Here is a 13,097-nt window from a genome sequence, read left to right on the forward strand (position 1 = left end):
GATTCCTAACATCCTGTTTGCTTTTTTGATTGCCTCTGAACACTGCGTGGACATCTTCAGAGAACTATCCACAATGACTCCAAGATCTTTTTCCTGACTTGTAGCTAAATTAGCCCCCATCATACTGCATGTATAGTTGGGGTTATTTTTTCCAATGTGCATTACTTTACATTTATCCCCATTAAATTTCATTTGCAATTTTGTTGCCCAATCACTTAGTTTTGTGAGATCTTTTTGAAGTTCTTCACAATCTGCTTTGGTCTTAACTATCTTGAGCAGTTTAGTATCATCTGCAAACTTTGCCACCTCACTGTTTAGCCCTTTCTCCAGATCATTTATGAATAAATTGAATAGGATTGGTCCTAGGACTGACCCTTGGGGAACACCACTAGTTACCCCTCTCCATTCTGAGAATTTACCATTAATTCCTACCCTTTGTTCCCTGTCTTTTAACCAGTTCTCAGTCCATGAAAGGACCTTCCCTTTTATCTCATGACAGCTTGATTTACATAAGAGCCTTTGGTGAGGGACCTTGTCAAAGGCTTTCTGGAAATCTAAGTACACTATGTCCACCGGATCCCCCTTGTCCACATGTTTGTTGACCCCTTCAAAGAAGTCTAATAGATTAGTAAGATTAGTAAGATTAGATTAGTAAGGCAAGGTATATTCTTGTATAAGTAAATTAAATAAATAAAATATATTCTCATTTAAAAATTCATAGAAAAGAGTCTCTTGCAAGGAAATGTATCATTGTTAGGTGGAGAAAAGTTGCCTTCGGAGCCTGAAGGAACAATCTTTTTTCTACCACCACTAATGGGGTATTTGTTTTGGAGGCTGAATAGGAAAGGAGGAATGTAACTAGCGGTGAGCTGGAAGCTGGTTGGAATATGGGGGGTGCTGGGAAGGCAGAAGGATTAAGTGACTTGACCAAAGCCAGAGAGGGAGTCAGTGTCAGCCTGGATCAGGTGGCCAGGCACCAATGCGGTGTACATGCAAATCCAGTTGAAGTTGTGCAAAATTTATTCAGATTTAACACATAAAATTATAGGCTGGGTTGGTACCACAGTCTATTACTAAGATTGCCCAACACTTCCCACTATGAGACCATTTTCAGTTGCTTATAACTTTACCCAATTGGGCTGAAATTTTCTTTGCTGACTGTCTACCTCAAACAGATGTTTTCTGGAAAATATAGTCAAAATGGTGCAGCCATTTCCAAGAATGAGTCTAGAGGAAAATATGTTGTTTTGCCTATGATAAAAAATCCTAGTGACTTTTACTTCGAGGAGCTTCAGTGCCTCTGTGCTTGAAACAGAGACTTAACATTTGGTAGAGAGGTGGCGGCCTTTGTGTCAGGGATATGACTTTTGCTGTCCACAAGGCCAAGTTGTAAGACTCTGAAAAAGTGCAGCTTGCACATGTTCAGTAGAGATTTTGCAACTAAATTCCCTGAAAATTCCATTGGCAGTGGCCTGGGGCTGGGCAGGACTTTCCCTGCAATTGCAGATCTGGACTTCTCCGGGCCAGGCCAGGATCAGACCACACATCAGAACTCTCTCTCCTCTGCACCCAATGACTCCCCTGCTATTACCTAGGCAGTATGGAAGAGGAAGCCACTTCATTTGAATGCAAAAAAGGCTAGAGCTGGGCCTGGGGGCAGTAGTAGCAGTAGACTGGAACAAGGAACCCGGTGGGGAGATCAGGTGGGGAGATCAGGACTGGACACTGGCAGTGGAGGGGTTAGAAATTAGGAATGGGAGTTGGGGGGCGGGTGACTCTGGGATGAGAGCTGTGGGGAAATGTGGGAGAGGAGAGGACTGGGAGCCAGTGGCAAGGATGGGGGAAGACTAAGCTTGGATGAGGAACTGCTCTGTATGGCAAAGGAGAACTGGGAAGCAGCAGGGTGGGGAGAGGTGTGTGGGGAAGAGAGAGAGCTGGAAGGATGAATGAGGTGGAGGAGAGAACTGGGTGAGATTGGTTTGGTAGAGACTCAGACTAGAAACTGAGGCAGGGGCCCACTGACATTGCTCAGGAAGCCTGGTGAGGGAGTGTGGTTCTGGGAGCCAGTGGGATAGGGAATGTGGGTGAGGGGTGAGAGGGGTATGACTGGAGCTCTGGAAACTGAAGAGACAGATTGGATGAGACTCTGGGTATTTTTTTCTACAAGACCCTTGCTTCATTCAATGAACAGCAAGGGCCTTCCCCAAAGCCCCTCCCCACCTCCCTGCCCATCTCCCCAAAAAGCCTCCCTACCTCATTACCCCTCTCCACTCATCACCCTCTAGCCTCTCTCTATCCCATCCCACTCTGCTAGGATGACCAGATGTCCCCATTTTGTAGGGACAGTCCCAATATTTGGGTCTTTTTCTTACATAGGCACCTATTACCTCCTACTCCATCCCAATTTTTCACACTTTCGATCTGGTTACCTTACACCTTGCCAATCACCCCCATCCCCTCCCCACTCCACAGCCCCTCCCAATCCCACAGGTCTCCCACAGCCCCTCTCAATCACACCCATCTCCCACAGACCCTCCCCATCCATCTCATCACAACCCCCCCAGCCCCTCCCCACTCCACAACCCCTCCCATCTCCCACAGACCCTCCCCATCCATCTCATCACAACCCCCCCAGCCCCTCCCCACTCCACAACCCCTCCCATCTCCCACAGACCCTCCCCATCCATCTCATCACAGCCTCCCCAGCCCCTCCCCACTCCACAACCCCTCCCATCTCCCACAGACCCTCCCCATCCATCTCATCAAAACCCCCCCAGCCCCTCCCCACTCCACAACCCCTCCCATCTCCCACAGACCCTCCCCATCCATCTCATCACAACCCCCCCAGCCCCTCCCCACTCCACAACCCCTCCCATCTCCCACAGACCCTCCCAATCCATCTCATCACAGCCTCCCCAGCCCCTCCCCACTCCACAACCCCTCCCATCTCCCACAGACCCTCCCCATCCATCTCATCAAAACCCCCCCAGCCCCTCCCCACTCCACAACCCCTCCCATGTCCCACAGACCCTCCCCATCCATCTCATCACAACCCCCCCAGCCCCTCCCCACTCCACAACCCCTCCCATCTCCCACAGACCCTCCCCATCCATCTCATCAAAACCCCCCCAGCCCCTCCCCACTCCACAACCCCTCCCATGTCCCACAGACCCTCCCCATCCATCTCATCACAACCCCCCCAGCCCCTCCCCACTCCACAACCCCTCCCATCTCCCACAGACCCTCCCCATCCATCTCATCACAGCCTCCCCAGCCCCTCCCCACTCCACAGCCCCTCCCATCTCCCACAGACCCTCCCATTGCAGCAAAGCCCCGCCCCCTTCCCCGCCCAGGCCCCTCCGCCCCTCCCATCTCCCCTCGGGCCGGGCCGCTGAGCCCCGCCCCCCGTGACGCACTGTGCGTAGCCGCCGGCGGGCGCGGGGCGGGAGCGGCAGCGGCAGCGCAGCTCGTGCCGGAGCGGGGCGAGCAGGAGCGGTTCGTGGCGGGCGGCAATGGGGACGCAGGGGGCCGGGCGGAAGCGGCTCCCCAACCGGGAGCGGCTGACGGCGGAGGACGATGCGCTCAACCAGATCGCCCGGGAGGTGAGGAGCGGCCGGGCTCGGGGCTGCCCGTCGGTCTGGCCGCCCTGACACGGAGCGGGAGGGGGAGGGGCTGGGGCTCGGAGACGCGCTGGGGGACACACGGGGGCGGTGATTAGGGTGGGGGACACAGTGGGGAGGAGGCGGGGTGGGTTAGGGAGCACGGGGGACTGTGGGAGGAAGGGGGCTAGGAGGGGTAGGGACAGGGATGTGGGGAGGGAGGGAGGACGGAGGGGCTGGGGGTAGGGACAGGGAGGTGGGGAGGGAGGGAGGACGGAGGGGCTGGGGGTAGGGACAGGGAGGTGGGCAGGGAGCCAGGGAGCTGGAGGTGAAATGGGGGTGCTGGTGAAGGCTGGAGCTGTGTGTTGCCTTGGGAGTTCCAGGGCGTTGAGGTGGCCCAGGCAGGATCTGGGTGTGTAATAAATAGCGGTCCCTCGGGGACGGGTTGCGGCTGGTGTGGGGAGAAGCCGCTGCTTGTCAGTCGCTGCTGCTTGATGGGCTTTGCTGAAAGTGACCCTAGGTGCCCAGTTGTCAGACCAGTCTGCTCCTGCTGTCAGGTGCCTTTGCCTCCCCTGTCCCCTCTGCACTGCTGGGCAAAGTTGGTATGTCTACACACTGCCTGCTGTGAACGTGGCCACTGGGAGAGGATGCAGAGTCTGTCTCTCCCTCTTCCCCCTAATAATAAAATCCTCAGTTTTCAGTAGCATACTATCCATACTTTTGTTGGCTTGCTGCTCAGTATGAATTATTTTATCCTGCAATATGAGGAGAAATGTTACAATGTAAAGGCAGGAATGTAACACCCCCCCCCCCCCCCGCCACATATGATCAGCGTTTGCGGGATTTTCATGCTATTTCAACCTATTGAGTTTCAGCCAGGGCTGGTTTAATGTGGGAGGAGGAGGGGAATGATTAGGTCTCAGGCCTACACTGTGGCTGTAACCCTGATATGTCTGTCCACTGGAATGATGCACTATGTTTTGCTTGTATTGTAAAATTACAAGTTTTTACTGGCATAAAGGGAATGCCTTGGTGACGTGATTCAGAAGAAAGTGGAGGAACCTTTTCAATTATTGTGGATTTTGTCAGTGAAATGAGCAGTGAAGATGGGTAATATACACTTCTAGATTTTGCAAGAAATAGGTCTTGAGTATCTGTGAGACTCAGTCATATTTTTTTATTCTTTTTATCATGTGAATTCTGTGTTCAGGTTTTGTGGGAATAATAGTTAGCTAACTCATATATTAAATAAGTATGTATTTAAATAGACTCATTTAGTCATACTTCATTACTTATCCAGTATCCTTAAAAGTTTAAGCTAGGGTGAGTCACGGTGCACTTCTGCATAGTTTTCCCTTCTTTCAGTGGATTTCATGGTTGTTTCTGTAATTAAGATTTTTCTATTCCACATGATCAAAATTTAAAAACTCAGTATATTGTAATGTACATAAAACCAAGTGTTGTTAGTAGTTTACGTCTCAGGACATGCCTTCTGCCCTGATAAACTCTATTTTATGCATTACAGAGGAATCTGAATTGAGCATTTATCTGGCTGAATGCCGTTGGGAACCAATGTAGAGTGGCCCCTTATCAGTTAGTGTTATAAGAGGGAGCTTTATAATAAAGGTGGAGTACAGCCTGCATGCTAAAATACCTGCACTGCTACCCTGTGCCATGCCATTTGTCTTAAAAGCTTGTATAAACTTGCGTTATTTTTCCCCCCCTCAGCTAGGAGACACTCACATGTAATTACAAGGCTTCAGATAAAAAGCAAAGACAATGCCAGAGGTTCTGTGGTAAAGAGTAACAAACATTATTTAGCTGGTATTTTTTTTATCTCTTAATGATATGCTGTGTATATAAGTAAACATTTTTAGGGCAGTGTCTATTATAGGCACTAACCCAACTGCAGCAAAGGGCAAAATTTTGGGTAGTGAACCTTGTCAGTTGAAAGGAGGTGATTTTCTTTTCAGGGCCTGTTTGACACTTCTGTCAAATGTCTTGACAGACATATCTGACATGTCTTGAAAAATGTCTTGAAGACATAACATTGTGTGTTATATTAATTTGCACTATAGATGTCTTCATATGGGATTTAAGAGTCAAGAAGTCTGAGGCTTGTAGGTTGGCTTGACTTAAACATTAAGGGCTAGATCCTGCAAGATCCTGAGTGCCCACAGTTGCCCCTAACTCAAGTGAGAGCTTAGAGTTCTCAGCACCTTAGTGCAATGATTCTCAGAGACCTTTCCAGAGTACTGTACTCCTTTCTGAGTCTGTTTTATCTTGCATACCCCAAGTTTCACCTCACTTAAATACTACTTTCTTACAAAATCAGACATAAAAATACAGAAGTGTCACAGTGCACTATTAGGGCTTGGCTACACTGGCACTTTACAGCGCTGCAGCTTTCGCGCTCAGGAGTGTGAAAAAAACACCCCCCTCAGTGCTGCAAGATACAGCACTGTAAAGCCTCAGTGTAATCAGTGCCGCAGCGCTGGGAGCATGGCTCCCAGCGCTGCAAGCTACACCCGTAAGGGATGTGGTTTACGTGCAGCTCTGGGAGACCTCTCTCCCAGCGCTGGCGCTCCAACCACACTCACACTTCAAAGCGCTGTCACGGCAGCGCTTTGAAATTTCAAGTGTAGCCATACCCTTAATGAAAAAATGCTTCCTTTCTCATTTTTACTATATAATTATAAAATAAATTGTGACCCCCCCCCCCGCCGGTTGAGAAACACTGATATAATATATACAGCAGTATCAACATGTCATTGTCCATATGAAATTTTAGTTTGCACTGACTTTGCTAGCACTTTTCATGTAGCCTGTTGTAAAACTAGGCAACTATCTAGATGAGTTGATGTACACCCTGAAAGACCTCTGCATACCCTGATTGAGAACCAGTGCCTAAGAGGATGAAGCCCTAAACATCCAATGAACAAATTTTACATAAAGTAAGATAAGATTCTGATTGGCTGCTAGGATGGAGTACAAGTCTATTGTCCACCCTTTTCTTGATTAGAAATAGGGGTGTACAGAGTGAGAGCAGCAAGAAGGAATAAGATTTTGGACCACCACAGGGACCCCATACATACAAGTTATGTATTTTGCTCACAACAGTTATTTATTTATATTGGCTGGAGATATCCTGACTCTTTGGAATCTGAATTCCTTTTCTGTATATAGTGCATTCCACTGGTGGCTTCTTGATACCATTCCAAGGTGTAAGTTAAGTGCACTTCTTAGAACAACATAGTAATATTTTATACATGCACAGTTGTTAGTTATTAATTCCCTAGCTTTGCAGAATTGTATCATGAGGGATTAGAGACATAATAATTCTAGCAAAGTTGTCTGCTTTAGCGATAGACCATGATATCAAAGTGCAAATTTATAAAATGTAAAACAGAAAAGTTACATTAACATCAAGGGTGTTGATCCTTATAATCTTGGAGCACCACTTAAGCCTACAGTATTTTAGAGTGTTTATGTATAGGAGAAACATTACTTAGTGCCAACAAGTACTGAAGTCATTGGCTGTTCTTATTGCTTAGGGCTAGCAAAACTGCTGGTATGCTTACAGATTGTGAGGTCACCATTAATGAGTGAGAAAAGAAAATTCAGGCCCTTATTTTTTCTTCATTGAGCTACATAAAAATGTCAGAACATAGGTAAATATAAAGGTACAAAGTACAGAATTAAGAAATAAGGTTTAGACAGTGTAAGTATGCAGTTAATTTTCAGACTTATGAAATAATTTATTGTATTTATTCATAACAGTGACTCTAGTTGTATGAATGTTTAATGTTTTTCATGGATTCTACAGTTTAAAATAGGTATCTAACATAACCTCTGTGCATGTATTTGTGTCAACAAGCAGCTAAACAAATATTGTCAACATTCTAAGTGTAAACAGTTTATAGTGCACATCAATATTATGAGCTTTTTGGAGGAGAAGAAAATGGTGGTAAAGGCCTTGATCTTGTGCTTACTGAAGCTGATGGCAAAAACACGCATTGACTGTAATGATGCAAGATCAAGGTCATAGGTGTTGGTTCTGTATGATATTAAGCATGTGTCTGACTTTAACCATTTGAGTTTAAGCACTGAATTTAGTGGATTATTTGTGATTAAATTTAAGTGCATCAGCTTGTTTAAGGAATTTGCTGAATCCGGTTCTTGTGTTAAAATGCCATTAAAAATGTTGACACTTATTCCCAGTTATGCTCGACTTAGCCTTTGTAGTATTGTAGTGAGCAGATTTCATTTATAATAGGACAGTCTTCCATGTCTTTGCTTTCTTTTACATGTTCCTGTCCTAGTTTCAGCTTTACCCAGAAAGCTGTACATTGCTTCCATATCCCAAAGGCAAACAGTAAGTGTGATTCCTATGTTATCTGGAATTTAGCTGGATAAAGGACAGATCCATTCAACTGAAATTCTTTAGTCACATTTATCTCCCATCTTTTCCCCTGGGCTATAGGGTTGAGATCTGGAAAGCTGAGAGTTTTCTCATTATTTTTAACTGCCTGTACTATACAGTTTCAGTCTTGTGAGTTGTATAGTATAACTGTGGTAATTCTTTATGTTATTGCCTTGTCTTCCACTCAGGAGTAGAGTGAATACATTTGTTATGTAGTATTTGGGTTTTTAGTCTTCTATTTCTGTTCTGTAGAGGTTTTTACCATGTTTGTCACGTTGATATCTGAATGCATTTTGGAGTGTGACTAACATCTGTCTAAAACTTCTGGGATCAATTTGTCCAAAAACTTCCATCATAGTGAGGATAGCTAGAAAAAAACTGATGTTAAGATGGGTGACATTGTTCATGCCAGCTGTTCCAGCCACTCTTCAGTCACTCCCTAATGTTTTGGCAGAGTTCTGAGACATTTATGGTTTCTGATGCGGGTTTGCTTTTTTTTTCAGTCTGTGTATCAAGTCTACAAGTTTTTTCTATTTCCTTCAACCATCATCCCTTGCCTTTGTTAGCTTGTGGCCATGGAAGCTTGTAAATTATACAGTAGATTCTAGTAAGTTATTTTTTCATGTTCAGATTGTGTATAGGTAGGCTAGTGGCCATTATCAGTCCTTGGTCATGTCGATATCATTCTTGTGATCCTGAGACCCTATGAGTCAAACTCAGAATTTATGCACTTTGTTCTTTGAATTATGGCTATTTTCTTTCCAGTATAGAGGTCTGTCTACTTTGAATCTTCTCAGGTACTGTCTCAAGATTACAGCTGTAACACTTCAAAAATCAACAGTTCTTCTCATATTAGTTGCTTTTGCAGAAGGAATCTGACTGTGCAGAGTTAGATACATTTCAAGTGTCAGGCAGTGTAAACCTCCAGAATGGGAAATGTTGTACTGTTTTTGGTGAATTTGAAGGCAATATCTCCTTTTCCTAGTATAAACTTATCTAAAATGCAGGTGATAACTGAAAGTAGTTTGTGAACAAGGGTAGTCGAAGCATGGTGTTTCTCACCTCTACAGGATATGAGAGAGCAGTTTTAGGAGGAAGCAACTATGAACCAATGAAAGGAAATTGTATAATTGAAGCAAATTGTAATGACAGCTTTTTGTGTACTCAGTATTGGCACTTCATTCTCTGGAGTGGTCTCTACACTGGGACTTTTTAGCTGGTTTCTCACTGTTGGTTTAGCTCGGATGGAAGCACTAGCATAGATGTACTGCAGACATTTTTACCACCAGGTTGTTTATGGTGGTAAGAATGTTTGCAGACGGTCAACAGTAACATTTCCAACGGTGTGAAAATAGTTTAATGATATTTTGCATTTCCCCTCCCACTCTTTCTTCTGCACTGTGGCTCTGGCTAAACTGATAACATTAATCAGATGTAATTTTTTTGCTACTGATTTAATTAATTTGGGAATTAAATGAATTGCAGACTTGTAAATATATTTACAAATGAACGCCCAAGGTAAAAAAAAAATAAATCATATGCTACTCTAAATTTCTAACACACAGAAAGATGTCTCCCACTGAGGATTTTATTGTGTATATACTTATCTTTCCATCACCAAAACTGTTTCTTGTTGATTGTGTCAGTGCTTAAGGGTGAGAGGAAAGGTGATCAATGACAGGCTTCTCTTTCAAATTCTGTTACAGACCACTGATGATGCTGGCAGATTATTCTGTGTTAGGTCAATGAAGACTGTTAGGCTATATTATTCCCCTCCAGGAATACATGCCAGCAGTGTTAGTAAAATCTGTCAATTCAGTAATCCATGAATGCTCTGCCAATCTGGCCAGAAGTACTAGTGCATACACAATGGAATCCTGTGTCAGAGCTTTAACACTAATACAGTCACTTGTCAAGGCATCCCCTACATTATGATGTGGTATCTATATTTTTGTGGGGCCTGGTTGTGGTTGCCCTGTACGATGTGGATGGGACTGACAATTTGGTGAACGAAACTTGAGGCAGCACTTTTCTTCAGGTATACTTTTCTCTGGCTGACTTCCCATTTGTGCTGTTTGTATTAGCTGTTAATAATATTAATAATGGGTGGAGGGATAGCACAGTGGTTTGAGCATTGGCCTGCTAAACCCAGGGTTGTGAGTTCAATCCATGAGGGGGGCCATTTAGGGATCTGGGGCAAAAATCAGTCCTGCTAGTGAAGACAGGGGGCTGGACTCTATGACCTTTCAAGGTCCCTTCCAGTTCTAGGAGATTGGTATATTTCCTATAATAATAATAATAATAATATTATAAATTGATATAGAGGAGTCCAGTAAATGTAGCAAGGAAATTCATGTCAGCTGCATAAATGAAGTAGTTCTGCTACAGGCATATATCTATATTAATATTGTTTATTTGCTTAAGTTAGGCACACAAGACCATAAATTGCTATTTTTATTAGATGATCTAAAAAAGTCAATTATACATCACAATGCTGGCATTTTGTATGCAAACTTTAATACTCCTAAAAATCAATCCTGGGTTTCGTTATCTATGGGCTGGAAAACTTGTCCTCATTTCTGCTTTTTTTGCCCAAGTGACCACTAGAAAGAACCCTTTGTCTGTAAAATTGAAGAGTGTAGTACTTAGGTCCGGGAAAACTTTTTAAGTCTCTTTCTTTCTATTGAAGTTGGTATAATGTTTTGAGAATGTTTTCAAATCTCAAATTTACAGTATTTATTATATTTAGTTACTTGATTAGTTGGCAAGGACACCGTCAACTTGTTTTTGCATGTGGCTTAACAAAGGAAAAAAATGATCAATTTTGGTGAAATTCAATCAATTTTAATTTCAGTGAGTTTGGGTTTAATCGTTCCTTTGCCTCATTTGTAGTCCAAAAATTGTGATACTGCGCTAGTGCATGAGAAGCACAATGTGTGGCTCACTAGAAATAACTACAAATTAAAGTGAAACTGACTAGACGGTCTTCATTATTCAAGCTGAGTGAGGTACATACAAAATATTAAAATAACCCTAAATGGTGAAAAGATGTAACTTCTCTTTATGATAAGCCATGTTATATGTATGTAGATGGAGACTTTTTTTAAAATATGACCTGGGTTTTGAATGAGCTTTAGTAAGGCCTGGTCTACACTATGCATTTAAACCAAATTTAGCAGCGTTAAACCGATTTAACCCTGCACCTGTCTACACAACAAGGCCCTTAATATCGATATAAAGGGCTCTTTAAACCGGTTTCTGTACTCCTCCCCAACGAGAGCAATAGCGCTGAAATTGGTATTGCCATGTCGGATTAGGGTTAGTGTGGCCGCAAATTGACGGTATTGGCCTCCAGGCGGTATCCCACAGTGCACCATTGTGACCGCTCTGGAAAGCAGTCTGAACTCGGATGCACTGGCCAGGTAGACAGGAAAAGCCCCATGAACTTTTGAATTGCATTTCCTGTTTGCCCAGTGTGGAGCTCTGATCAGCACGGGTGGCTATGCAGTCCCAAATCCAAAAAGAGCTCCAGCATGGATCGTACGGGAGATACTGGATCTGATCGCTGTATGGGGAGACAAATCTGTTCTATCACAGCTCCGTTACAGAAGACGAAATGCCAAAGCATTTGAAAAAAATCTCCAGGCTATGATAGAGTCCACAGCACAGTGCTGTGTGACAAGCATAACGGAAAGCCAAAGAATCAAATGGATGCTCATGGAAGAAGGGAGGGGGTACTGAGGACTGCAGCTATCCCACAGTCCCCGCAGTCTCCGAAAAGTATTTGCATTCTTGGCTGAGCTCCCAATGCCTGTAGGGTCAAGCACATTGTCCGTGGTGGTTCAGAGTATATCTAGTCAATTGGCCCCCCCCCCCCCCGGTGAAAGAAAAGGGGAAAAATCGTTTCTTGACTTTTTTTCAATGTCACCCTATGTCTACTGCATGCTGCTGGTAGACGGGGTGCTGCGGCACTGAACAGCAGCATCCTCTCCCCTCCCCTCCCCGGTGGCAGACGGTACGGTACAAAAGGACTGATAGCCGTCCTTGTTATCATCCCATGAGTGCTCTTGGATGGCCTGGGTGAGGTCGGCCAGGGGCACCTGGATAAAAATAGGAATGACTCCTGGTTATTCCCGCCAGGTGGTTCAGAACGGCTGGTAACCATCCTCATCATAGCAACTGGGGGCTGAGCTCCATCAGCGCCCCCCCCTTTCATGTGTAAAGAAAAGATTCTGTGTTGCCTGGACTATCATAGCAGCTGGAGGCTGCCTCCCCCTCATTTTATCTCACTAAAAAGTCAGTGTTTCTTATTCCTGCATTCTTTATTACTTCATCACACAAATGGGGGGACACTGCAGTGGTAGCCCAGGAGGGATAGGGGAGGAGGGAAGCAACGGGTGGAGTCGTTGCAGGGGCACTCCCTAGAATGGCATGCACTCATCATTTCTGCGGGATCTGACATGAAGCGGCTGTGCTCTCTGGTACACTGGTTCTCTAGTACACTTGCCTCTTATTCCTGGCAGGACTGACTCTATTTTTAGATAAAACGTAAAGGAGGGAATGACCCGGGGAGTCATTCTCATTTTTGTCTTTGCGCCACCGGCCGATCTGAGCAAAGGTCAGCCAGGAGCAGCCGTGACAGCAGCAGACGGTACAGAACGACTGATAACTGTCATCTCATCGCGAATTTACAATGGCATGGCAGACGGTACAGAATGACTGATAACCGTCTCTATCTTGCAAAGGCAAATGAATGCTGCTGTGTATCACTGCAATACTGCCTCTGTCAGCGGCCTCCAGTACACATACGGTGACAGTGACAAAAGGCAAAACGGACTCCATGGTTGCCATGCTATGGTGTCTGCCAGGCCATTCCAGAGAAAAAGGGCACAAAATGATTGTTCGCCGTTGCTTTCACAGAGGAAGGAATGAGTGACGACATTTACCCAGAATCACCTGCGACACTGTTTTTGCACCATCATACATTGGGATCTCAACCCAGAAATCCAAGGGACAGGGGAGACGGCAGGAACTATGGGATAGCTGCCCACAGTGCAACACTCCAGAAATCGATG

The 13,097-nt window shown here is 44.9% G+C and overlaps 1 protein-coding gene across 6 annotated transcripts in view; it reads left to right on the forward strand.

Annotated features, from left to right (window-relative positions):
- The first annotated feature begins 3,462 nt into the window (after window positions 1-3,462).
- LRRFIP1 (LRR binding FLII interacting protein 1) overlaps window positions 3,463-13,097 on the forward strand; it is a 216,694-nt gene continuing 207,059 nt past the window's right edge. For all 6 annotated transcript variants that reach the window (XM_030579405.1, XM_030579406.1, XM_030579401.1 and 3 more), the window contains exon 1: window positions 3,463-3,602. In XM_030579405.1, the coding sequence (XP_030435265.1) occupies window positions 3,513-3,602 (90 nt within the window). In that variant the 5' untranslated portion in view covers window positions 3,463-3,512. The remainder of the gene's footprint in view (window positions 3,603-13,097) is intronic.

Source organism: Gopherus evgoodei, chromosome 11, assembly GCF_007399415.2.
Source record: "Gopherus evgoodei ecotype Sinaloan lineage chromosome 11, rGopEvg1_v1.p, whole genome shotgun sequence".
Lineage (NCBI taxonomy): Eukaryota > Metazoa > Chordata > Testudines > Testudinidae > Gopherus > Gopherus evgoodei.